This window comes from Chiloscyllium plagiosum, unplaced genomic scaffold (genome assembly GCF_037043375.1).
Source record: "Chiloscyllium plagiosum isolate Xiang-an unplaced genomic scaffold, Cpla_swu_hap1 HiC_scaffold_6, whole genome shotgun sequence".
Lineage (NCBI taxonomy): Eukaryota > Metazoa > Chordata > Chondrichthyes > Orectolobiformes > Hemiscylliidae > Chiloscyllium > Chiloscyllium plagiosum.
Window position 1 is genome coordinate 75,530,202 of NW_028270144.1, and position 22,619 is coordinate 75,552,820.

The 22,619-nt window shown below is 40.4% G+C and overlaps 1 protein-coding gene across 1 annotated transcript in view; it reads left to right on the forward strand.

The window, feature by feature from the left end:
• Window positions 1–22,619, forward strand: part of LOC122550671 (cytoplasmic protein NCK2) — a 92,936-nt gene that overhangs the window by 33,476 nt on the left and 36,841 nt on the right. The window contains exon 2 of the mRNA XM_043691757.2: window positions 19,592–19,834. Within this exon, the coding sequence (XP_043547692.1) occupies window positions 19,609–19,834 (226 nt within the window). The 5' untranslated portion in view covers window positions 19,592–19,608. The remainder of the gene's footprint in view (window positions 1–19,591; window positions 19,835–22,619) is intronic.

Below are 22,619 nucleotides of genomic sequence, written 5' to 3' on the forward strand. Positions count from 1 at the left end.
GTCAGTCTAGAAGAATGCTATGTTGATTATTGACTCTACTCGTACAGTTTAGTTATTGATACTAAAGAAAATCTGTTATGTCTACATTCTAGCTGATTCAGAATTCTGCTCAATAGTCATTATTATGATAAACCCTTGGGCACAGAGAAATACAGGCTCGAATTCAGATGTTCAGGTGACTTAATTTTAAAATGTTTGCTAACTTTATTCATCAGGATTATCATTTAACCTGGATAAACTGACAGGTTTTTAGTTCTTTAAGTCAAGATCTTTCAGCCTTTTGTGAAAGATTGATAGCCTGGATAGTAACATGTACTGTTGGAATTCATTTCTAGTTTATCTTGCGATTATGGTAGCTCTTATTACAACTTCAATATGATGTTTTATCAGTCTTAAATTCATAACTTCCACTTGATCCATGTTACTATTCCAGACATCAAACATTTCCAAAATTTATGAAATTTTGACACATGGAAAACCACATTCTATCCTTTGTTTTCTTTCTGCTTACTGTCCGTCCCAGGCGAGCTGTCACTAAACTCCTTTCTCTTGGATCCATCATCATTCTGTTGATTGCCTGTGATTTGGAAGCAGAAGAAGCCACATGCAACTTATAGAGTCATACAGCATGGAAACAGGCCCTTCAACCTAACTTGTCCATGCTTGACCAGGTATCCTAAATTGAACTCATCCCATTTGCCTGCATTTGGCCCATATCCCTCTAAACCTTTCCTATCCATGTACCTGTCCAAATGTCATTTAAATGTTGTAATTGTACTTGCCACTGCGACTTCCCTGGCAATTCGCCCCATATATGCATCACCCTCTGTGTGAAGATGTTGCTCCTCGGGTCCCTTTCAAATTTTCCCCCCCTCACCTTAAATATATGCACACCAGCTTTGAACTCCCCTACCCTTGGAAGAGATCTTTGCCAGTCTAGGATTAGGATGATAAATCTTGGGAATTCTCAACCCCAGAGGGATGTGGAAACTTTGTCACGAATATGATCAAGTAATGGGTCATTGCATTTCTAGATATTAAAGATATCTAGGAATACGGGGACAGTACAGGAGAAGTAGATGATCAGCCATGATCTTGTTGAATGAAAGAACAGCTTCAAGGGGTTTACTGGCCAACTCCTGCTTCCAAAATTCCCTCTAATTTTCTTAACAGATATCCAGTGAAGTCCCATGCACAGCAGTAACTTCCGGAAGGCCACTGTAATTGACATGCCGGCAATGATCAGTGTGTGTGTGGAACGTTGGAGCAGCTGCATAAGCATGTGCCCACCCAGCTTCAAGGGAATGTTGCCTGCTCCTATTTCCTATGTTCTCCAAAAAGTGCCAGTTCATACTGAGGTCTAACACTTGTGGAGCCAAGCACCCATGTTGCTCATCTCCTCAACAAGGGCTAAAATGTCAATGTCAATAAGCCATGTGGATTGTCACGGTCAAGTAGCATCTGGTCTCTGCAAAATCCACACTACAAGAGCTTCCATTTTTTTTTGATGTTTGATGACTGTTGATTTGCAACTACCAGAAATCATCCCATCCCACCTCCCACGAACCTCAAGGCCTAAATAGGACATCATGGCTGACTGCTCAATCTTCCCTTATTAAATAGGCCCCCCCCTTTTTCCCAGGAACCAGTTGAGTGAATCTTTTGTTTTTGGGATCATCACTTAGTGTTACTGTGGTTGTAGGAGTTGATACTGGTGGATGATTGGGGCATAAATTCAGAAGATGTGGATGGCAATGTAATGGGGTGGGCGGACCAGGTAAGGGGAGGGAGCAGAGAACGCTGGGTCCAGCAGACCAGGCATTGTGGAAGAGGGATAGAGTCACTGAATTGTTGTGGTCCAGAAGGTGGTCATCCTGTCCTAAAGCGTTTAGCAAGACAGAGCAGCAGAGCTGGTGTTCAATGAACCCAAGATCAAGGGAAGCAGAAGGGTCCAGGGATCAGCACACTGAGATTGGAGTATTGAAGATGTAATGGAAATAGTATTTGGGGTTCCCTAGGAGTGGGACATGGTTAAGGGGCAAACCTGTGCTGGAGTGCAACAGGAAAGTACACAGGGTTGGGAAAGAAGAATTAAGTTCTGGTTCAACACACGTGGGTGAGGTTGGATTAGGCAGGGAGCAGTAGAGCTGGAACTCAGCATGTCTGGGACAGGGGTGATAGTGGTGGGGCTGCAGTGGTGTATGAGCCAATGCTGTCATGGTGGCATGGCTTCATAAATTCATACCTTTTTCTTTTATTAATTATCAAAATTTCTGTTGTATTTTGTATGTTCGACAAATCACAATCAATCCCAAAAGCTTTAAGGGACGCCAGTCCTAGTTCCAATTCTGGTATGTCATTGACATAATGATACCAGTTCTAGAGAGCTTCCACTGATTTAATAATGAACACCTTTTTAAAGAATGCATGTCACTTTATTGAGAATTCCTTTTCAAGGATGAAAACCTCCAGTCAAGGATAGGATCACTGAACGCATTAGAAGATCAGATACTATTTATATGGTAAGGGATATGCGAAGAATATCAGACATTTTATCATTTGTAACCCCTCATTCCCTCACTAATTGCCAACTCTCATTGTCTTTGAGAAAGAAGAGCTAAAATAGTATCCCATTGGAAAATGGTTTGCAAAGTGCTGTTGTATGAAGTCCTTTGCTGCAATTCATATCTATGTATTCCAGGAACGTCATGTTCTGGTGTTAGTATAGACTTCAATCTGCATTTTTATGCACTAATGCATTGAATGCTCAACTGCAGAGGTCATTTTGGTTACTTTTTCCTTCTCTGCTGTAACCACTGCTCATGTGCTTTGCGTTTTGGAGAGCTGTAGCACATAATAGCACGTACTGCAAATCTGTGGAAGTTGGGCCATTTCATTAAAAAGCACGTGGTTTGAAGTCACGTTTACAATTTAAGAGTGAGAACAACAGCAATTGAATGAGCCAAAGATATGGAGGTCTAAGAATTAGTCAGTGAAGACAAAGATGTCAGAAAAGTTTATATGACAAGAATTAAAAATGGTTTAGATCACTTCAAATGGTGGAATTGTTAGACATCAATATCAAAATAATGAAAAATTGGAGCAGGTGCAATAACCCATCAGGCCTGTTCCTCAACTCAATACTGATGTTGAGCTTCAAGTCCACTTTCTTGTTCACACCCCATATCCCTCAATTCTTTGAGAGCAATACTCACTACAGACAAGAACCATAGAAAATTAACAGTCCTAAGAAAATTCAACTATATTAGTCAAATGACATCTACCTAATTTATCTATGTACCCTATCTTTGATTTATCTCACATCTTCTGACACTGAGTCACTCTGTCCTTGATAGATTCGAGTAACTTTCTCTGAAGTTAATCAGTGTTAAAATGTCAGGTCTAGAATTTCCTGGTTTCGCTTTTCCTTCTCTTTCAAGTAGAATGACATTTTTAATTTTCCAATCCAAGCAGTCAGTTTCTAAACCTTGGTAAATTACGACCATTGACCCTCCTGTTTATTAATTGTTTCCATTAAAACCTTGATGTGGAAACTGAAAATACACCCATGTTGGATTCCAGTACTTCCTCGAGGACTTGATTGTAGACTCATTTGGTCACTGGTATTGTGATCTTTCTTTCTCCATTCAGAAAATGGATACAAATTATTAATTAAGTTTACCCGAACATTTCTCCTTGAACTTTGTCAATACATTTACAAAGAAATTTTACTGCAAGCTTTCATCTGTTCACCCAAGTTTTTCTTCATTTGCCATTTGTGCGTTTTATTTTCTTTGTTTTTTTATTGTTTTTATTACTCCCAAAGTTCACTTTGACCAAAGTGCATATACACTTTCCTGCATTTTGTGTGATTCTTTCTTATCTTGTTTGTTGCTCACAGTTACATGACTGAATATTTTCTGACACTTTGGGGTTGTACTGGTTTCAGATACTAATTTAAATGTTTCCCACTGCTTGTAATTTTATCTTGGATGACACTTTCATTCAGTTTATTGTGGTAAGTTAACTTCTCATTACATTGTGCTTATCCATTCTTTATTCCTCACTCAATCCTAAAATCAAATTGTGGCTGTTATTCGCAAGATTATCCCTGGTCAGATTGTTAACTGTTTCTAATTTGCTATTCATGACTAAGTTTTACATAACTCATGGTTTATTTTTAGCATGTATTTTGTTATTAAATTCTATAATACCTACCCCACCATAGTGTCTTTATATAAATTTCTCCGTAAATTTACGAGAAAAATTAAGATATCTCTATTCCTTTCATAGTACGTTTTTAATAATGTAACAAAAAAAAACTTTCTGGCACTCAAAATTTACTTTTACAGCATGCAATTTAATTCCTTCACATTTTAATGATTGTTGCAGTTTCATATTTTTGGAAGTTGTGTTTTATATAACATAACTTTCTCCCTTAATCCCATAATTTTCGATTCTCTTTTATTTTGATGTCTGTACTTGATATGCCATTGAATTAAATAGTCTTGCGACTTCCTCATACAGATTCTGTGATTATTCCATCTGCTCTTTTAAGGTAATACACATATACTTGCTTGCCTGTCTCCATTCATAGGAGTCAGATGCCCTATCAGTTCTGTGCTGAAATGGTTTCGAGTTGCAGTAAATTCGAAAGTAAAGTTCTATAAAAAGTCAATGTGTATGTAATTAACTGTTTCTTGGCCACTGGAAGAAAAGCATGTCCTATTATCATTCTCTTCTTTTGGACTATGATTAATGTTCTTACTCCTTGGTTTATCTTTGTTATTGGGCCAAAATGTGTATGAGCAATACATACTGTTAGTAATGTAATGTAACTTCCTTCCTCTTTCTTCTTCTGTTGATCTGCTCTAATTCACCCTCTTGCTCATCATTCAGAACATTGCTAAAAAAAAAGACATAAAATCAAGGATTAGGGTGTAGGTTTGCTCGCTGAGCTGTAGGTTTGATATCCAGACGTTTCATTACCTGGCTAGGTAACATCATCAGTGGCGACCTCCAAGTGAAGCGAAGCTGTTGTCTCCTGCTTTCTATTTATATCTTTCTCCTGGATGGGGTTCCTGGGGTTCCTCACCACAAACCCCAGGAACCCCATCCAGGCGAAAGATATAAATAGAAAGCAGGAGACAACAGCTTCGCTTCACTTGGAGGTCGTCACTGATGATGTTACCTAACCAGGTAATGAAACGTCTGGATATCAAACCTACAGCTCAGCGAGCAAACCTACACCCTAAACCTCAACCTGAGCTACAAACCTTGCAAAAATCAAGGATTTTAGTCTTGCAGTGGTAACGTCTGAAACGCAAGAAAACAATTTTGAAAAGGAGCCCACAATTTATACACCGTGAGAAAATGTGGCTGATTGGTTGGACTGTTGTTGATGTGGAGATGCAGGAAGAGCTTTTTATTTTTTTTCCCACCACCTAAGTGCGGTAGTGCTTATTTTATCCCCAGCACCCATGGTGTGTGTATACGTGTGAAACACAGTGAAAGACACAAAGTGCACGAATTTTTTTATTCAATTTCCACCACCGGGAAGATAGGAAAACACCCGGGTGGCCAGTGACAAACACTGCCCTTCACAACAAAGGGCAGTGCTGTGTGATCAAAACAGTGAAGGGGAGGGTAGGAACTAAATCAAAATAGTTGGAGGGAGAAATGATGCACTCCACTCCCTGCAGCGCCCACCTCTCCCTGAACAACTCCAGGGTGTTGGTCGACACCGCGTGCTCCTTCTCCAAGGACACCCGGGCTCTAACATAACCGCGGAAGAGGGGCAGGCAGTCGGCCCGAACGACCCCCTCCACCGCCCGCTGCCTCGACCTGTTAATGGCCAGTTTGGCCAGGCCCAGGAGCAGACCCACGAAGGGGTCATCAGACCTGCCCTCCTTCCTCCGTACTGGGTGCCCAAAGATCAGGAGCGTGGGACTGAAGTGCAGCCAAAAACAGAGGAGAAGGTTTTTCAGAAAATCAAAAAGGGAGTGCAAACGCTCACACCCAATATACACGTGGTCCACGGACTCCACAGCGCCACAGAACAAGCAGTTGGGCTGGGAGTCCGTGAACCACAGCAACCTGCGGTTGCAGGGGACTGCTGCGTGCAGCACCCTCCACCCCAGATCCCCGAGAGAAAGGGGGAGGACTCCCACGTAGAGAGCCCTCCACTGGGGATCCCCACCGCCCGGTGGCAAATGGGCACGCCAAGGCGTGTCCGGACGGTGGATGAGGGAGAAGAGGTGGACGGTGTGCAGCAGCAGTCTATACAGTGCTTTCCTTGTTACATCCCTAAATGAGACAAAATTAAAATTTCGGAGGCAGCTCAGGTTGTGGGGCACAGGCTCCCGCGGGAAGTACGGGATTTTGGGGCCAATGTGAAATTCCGGCCGGGCTGGGGTGAGCGCGGACGGGATCCCACTGCACACCTGAGCGTCCTCCAACTGGTGCACTATGTCGGGTCCGAGCACCGCCGTTTTGAGGTGTCGGATGGCGATGGCCACGTACCGGACGTCTACTGCTGCCCTGCTCTGGAAGTGCTATTTTTTTTTTCCCTGTTTATATTTTATATTTTATTAAACAAATTACAAAAACAGTTTACAACAAACAGTTACATTTACAGCTGCATACAAGAGACAGCAATTTTACAAGTGAGAGGAGCAGCAAAGCCAGGCCCCAAACCCTACCATTCAAAACAGTTTACAGGGACATGAGGACAAACCTCAAATCCCAGTTTCACAAAGATATAAAGAGACAACAGCAATGACAGTTGTACATTAGACAGTACTGTTACATACAAAAGTGCAGACAATACAGACCCAGCAAGCCCCCGCCCCTCCCACCTTCCGACCACTCTAAGGCAGCCTGCCCCTACCCACCTTCCGGTTCTGGAAGTGCTATTAACTGTCTTAATTAACTGATTAAATTCGAATCAGCTGGCGGACTTTGATTGAGGGTGTTCCCAAGATGAGCAGGGATAGGCTCTCTTCACAACCTCTTACTCAATATAAAGGGTGCAGTTGCGGTGGTTCACGGACTCCCAGCCCAACTGCTTGTTCTGTGGTGCTGTGGAGTCCGTGGACCACGTGTATATTGGGTGTGGGCGTTTGCACTCCCTTTTTGATTTCCTTAAAAACCTTCTCCTCTGTTTTTGGCTGCACTTCAGTCCCACGCTCCTGATCTTTGGGCACCCGGTACGGAGGAAGGAGGGCAGGTCTGAAGACCTCCTCGTGGGTCTGCTCCTGGGCCTGGCCAAACTGGCCATCAACAGGTCCAGGCAGCGGGCCGTGGAGGGGGTCGTTAAGGCCGACTGCCTGCCCCTCTTCCGCGGTTACGTTAGGGGCCCGGGTGTCCTTGGAGAAGGAGCACGCGGTGTCGACCAACACCCTGGAGTTGTTCAGGGAGAGGTGGGCGCCGCAGGGAGTGGAGTGCATCATTTCTCCCTCCAATTCTATTTTGATTTAGTCCCTACCCTCCCCCTCACTGTTTTGATCACACAGCATTGCCCTTTGATGTGAAGGGCAGCGTTTGTCACTGGCCACCCGGGTGTTTTCCTATCTTCCTGGTGGTGAAAATTGAATAAAGATTGGTGCACTTTGTGTCAAAAAAAAAATAGAAAAAAAGAAAAAAAAATATAAAGGGTGCAGTATGTGGGCATATTACTTTTGCCTGGAAAGAAGGTCCTCCTGCATGAGTAAAAGTGGAAATAAATCATTCTATGATTCTGACCTTAAATTTGTTTCTGGAGTACTTACTACTGTACCGTGGGTTATTTAGGAAGCATTTAATAGCAGAATTACATCTGAGGTTGGACACTGAGTTGCAAGCATGAGTTGTTGAATGCAGATAGTGTGCTCCCTACTGTGGACAGTCAAAGAGTCATGTCTGATACAGTACTCCTGTTTTTCGACATACTTTCAATGCATTTCTATTGGTGAATTTAAGATTGAGTTGTGTCTAGCTTCCCCTGTTTAAATGATGGATTCTGAGTCATGTCCATTGTATTCTGGTGGGGGATGGCGTGGTAAGTCTATTTAAACTGAAGTTGCATGATTTATTTTTGTGAAATATTTGAAAGTTTGCAAAAAAAGGTCTAGTGTAAAGTCTGTTAATTTACAGTTACTCAATCAAGCCCATTGGGTTTTACCTAGACATTACTGACATTGCTAGTTTTTATTCCTGTTGTCCTTTTGAATAATTGTTTCAATTTATTCCTTTTTTTATACTCTGAATGTATTTCTTATTCCATTTGATACTTTCTTCAGCTTCTGTCTCAGTTAGTAGTTTACGTAGGCTATTTTTGATGAGCTTTGAGAACAAGAATGAAAATGTTAAAATTGAAGCATTGCTTTTGTAAATTCACTCATGGGATTGAATGTGTTGCTGGTTTGTGTCAGCATTTATTGCCCATCCATTGTTGCCCTTGCTTTGAACAATTTACAGGGTGTTCAGTGAACAGAACCAAGTTCAAATGAGGGAATGGACATCAGAATTCTGGATGACCTCATGTTTACTGAGGATACATGGGAAGCTACCTGGAGAGTATTGGAAAATGTCAAGTCTAGAGTTAGTAAATGTTTGGATAAGGATATGACTTGAGGCATTGACTGAGTCAGATGATAAGTAAATAGGCAGTCTTAGTGAGGCATACACATGATTGGAACCTTATCCAGGGGTCAAATATGACATTGACTTGCAAACAATCTGAATCGGCCTCAGTTAGTTGCCAGGGAGAAGATAATTCAGTGATTATGAAATAGAGTTTCTGTCTGGGATTGAAGATAAAGGGTAAATGTACATTTGGTTGACAATGGAATGTGTTATTTAAGGAGGAGAAAAATATGATTCGTTGAGTCTTATCGCTGAATTGGAGCACAGGTAACCAACTACCTGTTCAGGGTTGCAAGTTGTCATCGTAAAACATGATCCTAGATTTTATAAGGGACCATAAGACATAGGAGTGGAAGTAAGCCCATTCGGCCCATCGAGTCCACTCCACCATTCAATCATGGCTGATGGGCATTTCAACTCCACTTACCCGCATTCTCCCCGTAGCCCTTAATTCCTTGTGACATCAAGAATTTATAAATCTCTGCCTTGAAGACATTTAGCGTCCCGGCCTCCACTGCACTCTGCGGCAATTAATTCCACAGGCCCACCACTCTCTGGCTGAAGAAATGTCCCCGCATTTCTGTTCTGAATTTACCCCCTCTAACTCTAAGGCTGTGTCCACGGGTCCTAGTCTCCTCGCCTAACGGAAACAATTTCCTAGCGTCCACCCTTTCCAAGCCATGTATTATCTTGTAAGTTTCTATTAGATCTCCCCTTAATCTTCTAAACTCCAATGAATACAATCCCAGGATCCTCAGCCGTTCCTCATATGTTAGACCTACCATTCCAGGGATCGTCCATGTGAATCTCCGCTGGACACGCTCCAGTGCCAGTATGTCCTTCCTCAGGTGTGGGGAACAAAACTGGACGCAGTACTCCAAATGGGGCCTAACCAGAGCTTTATAAAGTCTCAGTAGCACAATGATACTTTTATATTCCAACCCTCTTGAGATAAATGACAACATTGCATTCGCTTTCTTAATCAACCTGCATGTTCACCTTTAGAGAATCCTCGACTAGCACTCCCAGATCCCTTTGTACTTTGGCTTTATGAATTTTCTCACTGTTTAGAAAGTAGTCAATGCTTGTATTCTTTTTTCCAAAGTGCAAGACCTCGCATTTGCTCACATTGAATTCCATCAGCCATTTCCTGGACCACTCTCTCAAACTGTCTGGATCCTTCTGCAGCCTCCCCACTTCCTCAGTGCTACCTGCCTGTCCACCTAACTTCGTATCATCGGCAAACTTCGCTAGAATGCCCCAGTCCCTTCATCCAGATCATTAATATACAACGTGAACAGCTGCGGCCCCAACACTGAACCCTGCGGGGCACCGCTTGTCACCGGCTGCCATTCCAAAAAAGAACCTTTTATCCCAACTCTCTGCCTCCTGTCAGACAGCCAATCCTCAATCCATACCAGTAGCTCACCTCGAACACCATGGGCCCTCACCTTGCTCGGCAGCCTCCCGTGTGGCACCTTATCAAAGGCCTTTTGGAAGTCTAGATAGACCACATCCACTGGGTTTTCCTGGTCTAACCTACTTGTCACCTCTTCAAAGAATTCCAACAAGTTTGTCAGGCACGACCTCCCCTTACTAAATCCATGTTGACTGGTTCTAAACCGACCCCGCTCTTCCAAGAATTTAGAAACCTCATCCTTAATGATGGATTCTAGAATTTTACCAACAACCGATGTTAGGCTAATTGGCCTATAATTTTCCATCTTTTGTCTTGATCCTTTCCTGAACAAGGGGGTTACAACAGCGATCTTCCAATCAGCCTGACTGTGAGCTGCCAGCCTGCAGTGTTGGCGCTGACACTAGTTTTCCTGTGCAGAACTAGGTATTGAAATGAACAAAACATTGAAATGTAGCAATAAAAACAATCTCCTGGCTTATATTTCATTTATTGTCATGTGTTTTCTTTAATTTACCTCTGTTAGAATTCTTTTAAAGCAGCTAGTCAGCAAGGTCAACTAAACTAGCCTTGACCCAAAGCAAAGTTGGCCAGATTTCCCTTGATCACAGATGTTTGCAGAAAGTAATTTTAGAAACTCCATGCCAGGAAACAATATTTTAAAATAGAGATTTTAAAATCTTGCACTTAGTGCAGTTCTAGAACTGCTTATGTTGCTGTTTTGCCTCAGTAATCAGTCAGTTTATGGACATGGTGAGGTATTTAGACTATCATACATTAACACATGATGCAGAATTGGAATTGTGCCTGTTTCTTTAATTATACTAAAAGTAGTTCTCAGTCACTTATCAGTCAAGTCTAATCTTTAAAAAATTATAAATGGACTACTGTTCAATCTGAAGTGCTATTTTATCATTGCATTTTCGCTACTGTAAAACCCATTGGTACTATTCTTCATTGTAATTATTCTTTTATCTGGGACAGGATTTTTTTGAACATCTGATAAGTCAGTAGGTACATGTATCTGATGGTGCTAAGCTTTTCCGTACAGATCAGAAAGGACCCTGTTTCAGTCTCTGTTCTGAGCTGAAATAACTGGTCAAGGTTAGAGAAAACAGAAAGGTAGTAATTGACCTCAATGTCTCAACCTGCTGGCTGGATAATGTTGTGGGGGATAGCTGGTGGTCAGAGTGTTCCTATCAATCAGTCAGCTTTACAGTTTTCTATTTAGAAGTTGTATGTCAGGGTCAACCATCAAGGACAGAAACCGGTTCAGTCCTGATGGCTGTCCTGTTAAGAATTGCACTTGGGTCAGGTACCATGGAATTGTCTGGGGAGCTAAAGACTAGTATGAGTTAGCAACTTAGAAGAGAAAATTAGAAATGCAGGATCTTGTTTGAAGGGGAGGGATTGGAGATTATTATTTTGTCTAAAAATCACTGGTTTTAAGATCACAAGAAACAGAACAGGAGTAGGCCATTCATGTCCACCTTCCTGCCCTTTTCCTGTATATCCCTACTGATCAAGAATCTATCTATCACAGCTTTAAATTTACACACGCAATCTGCACCACAGATCTCTGTGGCAAGGAGTTCCAAAGACACTCAATCCTCTGCGTGAAGAAATTCCTCCTCATGTCAGACTAAACTAGGCGCCCCTTCCTTCTGAGACTGTGCTCTCTTCTTCTAGACTCCCATGTGGCAAAAAAAACCTCTCTGAGCAAACTCTCAAATTTTGACTATGAATTTGTTGTATTCTGCAGTATATTTTAAATGCACAAACTATTTACTTGTCAATTTATCTGCTAATTCTAGTTAACTTGAGTGCAAGCTAAGAATGTAGAAATTGGTTATAGATTTTTTGTTTAATCTACTTTTGGTAGCCATTATCTGTAACTCCTTTGGCTTATGCCTTTAACTTGCAGAGACCTAGGAGCTTTTTATGTGCTCATAATTTTCTACCCTTTTCTCACTTGCTGCTTTCGAAGAGCAAGATGATCAGGAATACATAAATATCTGCTTTTGATTATTTTGTATGAAATTTATTTTAAAAGTAAAGGCCCTCCTTGTTTAAATTTATACTTTTTCATGTATTTCAGCCAGCACTTATAAATTGTGTAACATTGCCACCATCATCTTGTGACATAAGTCTGAATTATATCTCAAAGCAATTAATGGTTCCCACAGTACAAAATAACTGCATGGTTTAAATTATATGCTGTGAAATTCTGAGGCAAAATGTTGCAGATGTAGCATTAGCTTGTACTAAAAGTTGCATTTTTATTGAAGCATTTAATGGAAAACCGGTTCGGGTAAAATATACAGAACAACCTCGATCGTCTGAATGCGATGGGTGGGGAATATTCTAGGAGTTCAGATAACGGATTGTTCGGATAATGGATAGCATTTTTATGGGACCTTGAGATCTTGTTCAGATAATTGATGTTCGGATTATCGAGTTTGTTCTGTACATGATAAACCTGACAATTGTTCTTTAAGTGACTATAATTTCTCCCATTAAGTGCCCTTTGTTTTCAGATGAATGTACATTTGATACATTTATTGTTAAGTAATGTTTTCATTCTTGATCTGAAAATGTGTTGCTGGAACAGCGCAGCAGGTCAGGCAGCATCCTGGGAACAGGAGAATCGACGTTTCGGGCATAAGCCCTTCTTCAGGAATGAGGAAAGTGTGTCCAGCAGGCTAAGATAAAGGGTAAGGAGACTCCTCCCTACCCTTTATCTTAGCCTGCTGGACACACTTTCCTCATTCCTGAAGAAGGGCTTATGCCCGAAACGTCGATTCTCCTGTTCCCTGGATGCTGCCTGACCTGCAGCGCTGTTCCAGCAACACATTTTCAGCTCTGATCTCCAGCATCTGCAGACCTCACTTTCTCCTCAAAGATTTTCATTCTTGATATCTCGCAGAAGTCACAATTATATTAAAATATATGAAGTGAGTTAATTTCTTCAAAACTAATAATATGTGTCCAAATGATCAAACAGTAGATTGGCCATGGCGCTTCACTAAGTTTCTGTGGAGAACACCAAGTACTAGATGCATTTGTAAAGTCAAGAAGAATTTTTTCTGTTAAAGAAGATAAGTGCATTTTCCAATGAATGAATGAATCAGAACTTGATTAATTTACTCAGTTTGATTTTGCTGCTCTTGTAGCTAAGTATTAATAACATATAGTCAAAAGTTTGGGACTCTTATTAGAAAGACAGATGTTCCCAAGCATTTTTTCTACTGGGACCCTATTTCAAAGCTGGAAAATTGTCATGATCCTTCAATAAGAACTGTAAGAGTGTAGAAAGGGTGGGTGCAGCAGGGGAAGCAGTCGGACCTGTAAGAGTGTAGTGTTGGGAGGGGGAGGAGATCTTCAACAGCAGGGTTGAATGAGGAGCGAGAGTGGTAAATTTTGCTTTTGTGGTTTTTATTAGTGTGTCAAGTCCACATGTGCTGAAAAAGGCTGGCCTTGAGGTTTTGTTTAAAAATGTGTTGCTGGAAAAGCGCATCAGGTCAGGCAGCATCAAAGGAACAGGAGAATCGATGTTTTGGGCATAAGCCCTTCTTCAGGAATCAATTCAGGAATTGAGGTTGTGTTGTTTGACTCACATCCACAGTTTGAACGGTGAGTTAGAATTAAAATAGAAACTTCTCAAAATAGGGCTCTGGTCTTCATGTGTGATTTATAAGGTGAAATTTTGGAGTAATGTGTCCATAGGCAGCAATAGCCAAACTCCTACCATCTCTCCCCTGCTCTCATAGGTTCTCCTCTCCCCTCACTCATTGGGCTGTGACAATTTTCCAGCCTTGAAATAGTGTCATAGGGGGAGAAAGTTGAGGAAGCAAAATTTCTTTGCAACTGTTAAACTTGAACAGAGTTCCATAACAGCTACTGATGCCTCTGAGCTCCTGACCTCCTCAAGAAATAGGAGCAGTCATCGTCTCTCCAATCCTTGAACCTTTCCAGCCATTCTGTTAGATCTTGGCTAATCTGCCCCATGCTTCAACCCCACCTTGATGCCTGATCTCCATAATTTCCAATCCTCAACATTTCAAAAATCTATCTACTTCCTCTTGAAATACTTTCAATAATCTAACCTCATTCCTCTCTGGGGTAGAACATTCCAGACATTCATGGCTGTGAGGAAAAGAAAATTCCTTTGCATCTCTGTTTTAACTAAATGTTCCTTATTCTGAGAATGTGCTGCCTAATTTGAGATTCCCCCACTAGTGGAAACCTCTTAACATCTACTCAGTCAAACCCCCTCAAAATCTTGCATGTTTCCATAAGATTGCATTTCAACATCATTTGTAGGGAGATTTGAACCCATGGCCCTAGAGTTTTAGCCTTTGTGAAATCTTGAGACAGCTAATGCTCTTTGGTACATAGAGACTAAAATTATCGTTTAATTGCAAGTTAAAAATAACTTTACTCCACCGTTTTACACACCTTAAAGGCTAGTTGTATTTTCATTTTATTTGTTCACTGAAGACATGCCTAGAGCATGCTTTGGATCCACATACAGGGCAGATGTTCTCTCAAGTTCTAAGGTCCAGAATGGATTTTGAGTTTTCTGTCTAAAGGTGACCAAAGTAAATTACCTATCAATGATAAACCTGCTATGTTGCATTGAACTTGGACATTCAGAGCATAATTGTTGCTAGCATGTCACAGACTGGTTTGTGTTAGTCCCTGCACACTAAAAATAGATAACTGGTAACGGCTGCTGGGAAAAGGAATTAGAATATGCACTCACACATCCAAGTGCATTGCTTGTGTAGGTTCCAGACAGAAGCTTCTGTGGCTGAAGCCCTGCATCTGAAAGTGTTGATGTGTGACATGTATCTATCTTGCAATCAGAAGGAGGAAAGCTCCTGACTTGTGTTTAATTATGCAGAACCTCATTTTGCTTATTAGAAGTTCAAACATCTTTCAAAGTTAAAGGCAGAAGAGATAATTAGCATCTTGTCATGATTGAACTGACTCCAAGATTTCAAATGTCTGGTGTTAGATGTTTGGACCAAGGCAACCTTCTATAGTAGACTTTGTAATCTAAAGTAATCTAAAGAGCTGAGTGAGGCAGAGTGACAATGATGCAGACCATTTCTGATTCATCAGTTAGTCTGGCTTACTGACAGAAGCTGGCTCTGGAGGCTGGAACTTTTTCCTCATTTCTACATTTGGCTTTTTAACCTGTGCCATGAAAAAAATCTAGTAATTCTGGTTAGACAACAAACAGACAGTCTACTTGGGCTCTGCAGTCAGACTGTGTATTTCCTGATTAAACTTCAGCAAGATAGTTACTCTGCGGGAGTCCAGAACTAGAGAACATAGGTTTAGGGTGAGAGGGGAAAAATTTAAAAGGGACCTAAGGGGCAACTTTTTCACGCAGAGGGTGGTGCAGAATGAGTGGAATGGTGTATATGAAATGAGCTCCCAGAGGAAGTGGTGGAGACTGATATAATTACATTTGAAAGGCCTCCGGATAGGTATATGAATAGGAAGGGTTTAAAGGGGTATGGGCGAAGTGCTGGCAAATAGCAGTAGATTAGGATATCTGGTCGGCATGGATGAGTTAGACTGAAGGGGCTGTTCCATAATATACATCTCTACAACATTATGACTGTATGACTTGGAGATCATAGGCTTTGACTCTGTGAATCTGTCCTGAACTGTGTGGATTTAGATAAATGAATAAAGTCCTGCAGAGAATGGTGTGTAGGGTGAAAAGTAATACATTTTTCAACTGTTTCGGAATGATAGAAGTGGGGGCAAGAGAGGAGGGGAAGTGGTGTCCTTGATAAGGGATAACATTATGGCTGTACTTAGGGAGGATACTCCTGGAATATGTCAGGGAAGTTATTTGGGTGAAACTGAGAAATAAGGAAGAGATAATTACCTTATCGGGATTGTAATATAGAACCCTAAATAGTCAGTGGGAAATTGAGAAACAAATTTGTATGGAGATCTCAGTTATCTGTAAGAATAATAGAGTGGTAATGGTCGGGATTTTAACTTTCTGGGACTGCCATAGTGTTGAAGGTTTAGGTGGAGAGGAACTTAAGTGTGTGTGGTCATAGGCTAATAAATGCACTGTCTCACTCATTGCTTGTTTATATTGTTTCACACACTTTCAGTAACCCTGAATGTCAGAAGTAATGTAGGAATTGCAGAAATACAATAGTAATTGCAGTTGATTTTAAAGCATTTTGAGACATTCAGCAGTTATGAAAGGCAATGTTTAAATGCAAGTCTTTCTTTCTATTATTTATATATCCATCATTCTAATTCATGTTATCTAATTTTATTCAGACCCATGTTATTTTTTAAAGTTAGGAATCAAGATAATAGGCTAAGGCACATATTGTGGTACATCATTAGAGACGGCACGGTGGCTCAATGGTTAGCACTGCTGCCTCACAGCGCCAGAGACCCGGGTTCAATTCCTGCCTCGGGCAACGGTCCGTGTGGAGTTTGCACATTCTCCCCGTGTCTGCGTGGGTTTCCTCCGGGTGCTCCAGTTTCCTCCCACAGTCGAAAGATGTGCAGGCTAGGTGAATTGGCCATGCTAAATTGCTGGTAGTGTTAGGTGGATTAGTCAGGGGTAAATATAGGGGGGTGGGTTTCTCTTCGGAGGGTTGGTGTGGACTTGTTGGGCTAAAGGGCCTGTTTCCACACTGTAGGTAATTTAATCTAATCAAGTTTGAAAAGAATGGAAAAAAGTAAACAGCAAAGTGAAGGATATTAAGCCAAGCTTGTATTTTAAAAGCCAGAAGATTCTAGGAGAATTAAATGACTTGAGGCATTCTTTTCATTGCTGAATTGTGTTTGTAAAACCCCCTTGCAGAAAGAAATTGGTCTATTTGATAGAATTAAACTGATTTTGGTATATTTGTGGCACTTTACATTTATAGACCGTATTTAAAACAGAGAAATCCCAAAAGTAAACTATAAAAATGGATGCTAAGCTGAAGTAGTCATGACCAAATACTTGGCTGAAAATGTTGGGTTTAAGCAGCAACTTAATTGAGGAGGTCAGTAACTGAGGGTTTTTAAGAAGAAAGTTTCTTAAAATGCATTTTGAACTGGTGGGACAAAGGGAGAGCAGGAAGGATGAGCAAGAAGTCCGAGCCAGAGAAACAAAATTCTGAGGTGTTATCGGGCATCAGAGGTGGTAGACGTAGGAACAAGTGAAACCATGAGAACAAACAAAAATGCTTCTGAAGCTCATTAGGTCTGGCATCATCTGTGGAGAGATAAACAGAGTTGATATTTTGAATACAGTGTAATTCTTCTTCAGTCCTGCTGAGTTTCTTCTTATTGTCTGATGTTTTTGGATGATGTCAAGAAGGATGTGTTGCATAAAATGTTTTATTATAAGAACTGTGTATGTTGGGTTTCAGTCTGGAAGGAATTCTTAAAATTTTCTTGCTTTGGTTTGGACTTTTAAGAAACTGGTGAATGGGGAAGAGGTGACAGAAAAGGAAATAAGGTTTGAAAAAAAGATTGAGGAAAATGGAAATGCTTGTCTTCAGTATTCATTTTCTGAGCTGTTTGTGTGTATAAATATTACTTACACTCAGTGAGATAAAAAAAAAGTCATTTTTTTAATGGAGTCAGAAACATGGTTTATGGCAAATCTAAATAAAGTGAACTGAAACACTAGGCTCTATGGTATGATAAAAATGATGGAAACTATTGAGGATATTAGTATATTCAGGTGGAGGAAGGAAGGAAAATGAGAATATGTAATTTGACATCATGCTGCTCTTTTCAATGCTTAAAATAAAAATTTATAACATCGGTTTAATTAGTTTTACAAAATAGCGAACACTGGCCTATCAACAAAATCTAACGTGCTTGATTTTTTAAGATACTTGAATGTATTTGAAAATAGTAGAAAGGTAACTGAATGTTTCCTTAATGACTGATAATATTGAAGTAAATATTTATTTACTTTTGAAGTTGATTTGAGATAGGTTGATTGTTTATGAATTGCTTTATGAAAGATTGTGGTGTAGTTCAGGTATTTTTAAAAATAATGCCGGCAGGATGTCTTTCTTTTAATATCCAAAAGCCAAAGTGTGTCAGTGCGCAAGGTTCGTGCGCATCTGTAATGTGACTCCAGCTTTTAGAAGTTATTGGAGTGACTTGTGCATGGTGTAAGGTCTGACGACTGTACTGTCACGCTGCCCTTATTGTTATGTCTTGCTTTGAACAGTACCTTATTAAATCACAGAATGATTACAGCAGAAAAGGAGCCCATTGCGTTCATTGAACCTGTGCCAACCCTCTGCCAGCCCTTGTTCCTCTCATCTGCCCTGCAAGGTTTTTCCTTTAATCTGTTCATCTAATTTCCTTTGAAAGCCAAAATTAAATCTGCCTCTATCATCCTTTTGGGAACCTCATTCCAGATTGTAATCCTTTGCTACATAATTAAAATTTTCCTTGCCTCACCTTTGATTCTTTGTTAATCATTTCAAAGCTGCAATCCTCTGATTTTTTAGCCGTTTTTGTCAATGGGAGCAATTTCCCTATATCTGCTTTGTCTAGCCACAAATGATTGTCTAGCCTCCATCAAATCATAGCTCACTCTTCTTTGATGTGAATAACTCTGGCAGTCTATCCTCATGACTGATGTCCATTATCCCTAACACAATGATGTTTTCTTCTTCATCTCTAACATCTTCCTGTGTTTTTTAAATCCTGGTGCCCAGGATTGGACAAATCATTCCAGTTTAAGCTGAATCACTTTTTTTAGCATTCATCATTATTTCTTTGCTATTGTACTCTAAAGTCCAGAATTCAGTGGTTCATTCTTACGTTTTCTCAACTTCCATGCCACCTTAAGCAATTTGCTCAATGGAAGTGCCAGCTCTAGTTGTTATCCTGTACCACAGGACAGTGGATGGTGGATTTTAAAATATGATTTTCCCATTAATATTGTATAAAGTATTGGCCACAACCATAGTCAATCTGTGTACTGCACATGCCACCCTATATAGAATCATCCGTCACCAAATTGTGTAACAGTAGTATTTCCTTTAGATTGGAATTGGATATTCATTTTCTCTTTTATTAATCTCTTTTAGCCTTTCAGAAGAAGGGGTTGGAAAAACCATTTAATCAGATCAGACTCAATATACGTTAAATTGTTTTATTTTCAAACTGGTTAAATTTTGAGGAAACTTGCTTAGTTAATCAGTGTAACTTTGAGCTGTACAATGATTAAAAAGTAGTGCAAACTCCTTGCATTTCACTGAGTTGCATTAAAATAGTGAAAAAACAGATTCAAAATTAGATCAGTGCTTTTGTTTTGATGTGAGGTTTAATGTTCGTTTTTTTCACAACAATAGTCCAAAAGACAGTGTTGAGAAAAGAGTTCTTAAAAAACGATTTTTTTATTTCCATTCTGTATTATTTGAAAAGCAGAGGAGTAGTTATTGGCTAGAACATGGATTCTCAATATTGAATTGGCGAAGGTGAGATTTTGTGTTGAATGATGCATTGTTTAATGTTAAACTATGTTGTCTCTGACAGGAAGGACTCCATGAAAAATGACCGAAGAAGTTATTGTAATAGCAAAGTGGGATTACACAGCACAGCAGGATCAAGAACTTGACATCAAGAAAAATGAGCGATTGTGGCTGCTTGATGACTCTAAAACTTGGTGGAGAGTAAGAAACACATCAAACAAAACTGGATATGTTCCATCAAACTATGTAGAAAGGAAAAACAGCTTAAAGAAAGGGTCACTTGTAAAGAACATCAAAGATACATTAGGCAAGTATAAAATCTTAAATTAAGGATTCATTAACCCGATCGATCAGAAGATTTCTCCACTCTGATCCCCAAAGAATTGTGGATCTGACCCAAACAGCCTCATTGATATGATCCTCAATTTTTTGAAATTAAACTTTTCAAGTATTGATGGAGTAATGGAACAAACATGCCTTTCCTTTACTAATAGAATGAATTTCGATAACAATTGCAGGCTGCATCTCCCAATAACCAAACAAGAATGATTTTCAATTTAGTCTTTTCCCCCTAACTTTATTAGACTTACCCTATTACAAATATCATCCAAAAAAAAGACTTGTATTCATTGTGTGATTTCAGTGCATCACAAAGCACTTCAAATTCAATTCAACACTTTTGACACCACTGTTGTAATGCAGAGAGTGCAACAGTCAATTTGCAAGCGGTAAGCTTCTGTAAACAGTAATGTGTAATCATGACCAGATCAATTATTTTGACTATATTATTGAATGAAGGATAAATACTGCCCAAAGGTTTTAGAAGAACACCCCCTTGTCATCTTGAGGATCCATCAGAGAGGGCAGCTACTACTTGAGTTTCACACCTCATTCTGGAGACAGCACTTCCAATAGTACAGCGTTCCCTCACCATTGCATTGCAGAGTTAGCCTCAATTAATTATTCAAGTCTCTTGTAGTGAGTCTTGAATTCCTGACCTTCTAGCTCAGTTTGCCATTGAGCCACAGTTGACAATTTTTAACATGAGGTATAATTGCTTATCAAAAATACATTGCTGAAAGAATAACATTCAGTGCATTTATTTAGCTCATTTGCTGATGAAGCCCTTAACCATGCATTTGTTACATCTGGATGTCTACTCAAATTTACAGCTGGCTGGTCTCCCACATTCAATTATACACTGTTCTGTTGAGCCTGCAAAGTTCTCCTTACTAACATCTGGGAACGAGTGCCAAAATTGTGATAGTCATCTATGTCTAGAGGAGCAATTGTCTGACATCATAATATTCTCAGAATCAAGCCTTGGAAACAATGTCCCAGACAACAACATTACCATCCCTGCGTTCACTCTTTTCCACTAGTAGTACAGACCCAGGTGGAGTGTCTGCACAGTAGTATGCAGTTGAGAAGAAGTTACTCTAGGAGTCTTCAACATTGACTCCAGATCCCATGACGTTTTGTGGTGCCATCTGCTACATGGAAACTTGCTGCACGTAAACGCTCGGCTTGGTGAATCAATAGTCCTTCATGTTGCACATCATTTGAGGAGGCACCAAGAATGGCAGTTGTGGCAAATGTACTCTGGGTGGGGTATTTCAATATCCATCACTAGAAATAGCTTAGTAGCACTACTACTAGCCAAGCTGGCTTTGGCCTAAAGGGTATAGCTACTAAAATGGGTCGTTAGCAGATGGTGAAGGAACAACATATTTGCTCTCATTCCCCTCAGTCTTCTTGCACCAGGTGTATCTGTGTATGACAGTATTGATAACAGTGCTCACTGCACAGTCCTTGTGGAGACAAAATCCTCCAATGACTTGTGTAATTAGAGTTGACTGGTGGTGAGTTGAAACTTGGGTGTTAAAATTTGCCTCTGGTGAGGGGCAAAATTGAGAAAACACAGCCTTCGTGGTGATCTTGGCCAAAGTGAGAATTGTATTAACCCATGCTGTTGATGTAGTGATTCTACATCACAAACCAGTTGTCCAGCCAACTAAACTCACTGACCCCATCACTGTACAAATGGGATAGATTTAGAAAAGGTTCAGCAAGTGAAAACTGAGGCATCATAGGTCAGCAGCATCAGACTTGTAATCCAACATAATCTGTAACCTAATGGCACAGCATATCCTGCACTCTACCATTAATATCAAGCTTAGGATCAACCCTGGTTCGGTGAAGAGTGTAGGAGAATATTCCAGGAGCAGAACCAGGCACCCAGAAGTAATGTCAGCCTTGTGAAGCTACAAAATAGAACTATTAGTGTATCAAATAGTGTTAGTTGCAACTAATAAACAGACCTAAGTGACTGCATGACCAACAGATCAACTGCTGTCCTGCCACCTACAGTTGTGAATGCTGGTAGTCAACTAAACAACACACTAGAGGAAGAGGCTACACAATTATATCTATTCCCAATAATGATGGAGCCTTTCACATCAGGGCAAAAGATAAGGCTGGTGCATTTGCGACAATCTTATACCATAAGTACCAAGTGAATGATCCATCTCTGTCTTTTGCAGAAGTCCCCAACATCACAGATGTCAATTCAGTCAATTCAGTTCACTCCATGTGATATCAAGAAATGGCTGGAGGCACAGGATATTGCAAGATTTTGGGCCGTGACAACATTTCCAGTACTAGTTCTGAAAGCATCAGGTCTAGAACTTGCCATACCCCTAGCCAAGCTATTTCCAGAACAGCTACAACATTGGCATTTCCCCAATAATGGAAAATTGCTTAGATATATACTGTATACAAAAATAGGACAATGCAACCTGGCTGAATCTCCACAATCAGTATTTTGGGTATTGCCATTGACCAGATATGAGCTGGTCTAGCTAAATTAATACAATGGCTACTAGAGCATGTCAGAGGCTAGGAATCCTGCAACAGTAAACTTACCTCCCATTTTCCGAAAGCCTGTCCACCATCTAACAAGACACAAGTCGGGAGTATGATGGAATACTTTCACTTGCCTGGGTGATTGACATCCACTAAGATTCACTCACTTCACCACTGACACTCAGTAGCAGGAGTGTGAATCTTCTACAAAGTGCAGTGCAGACATT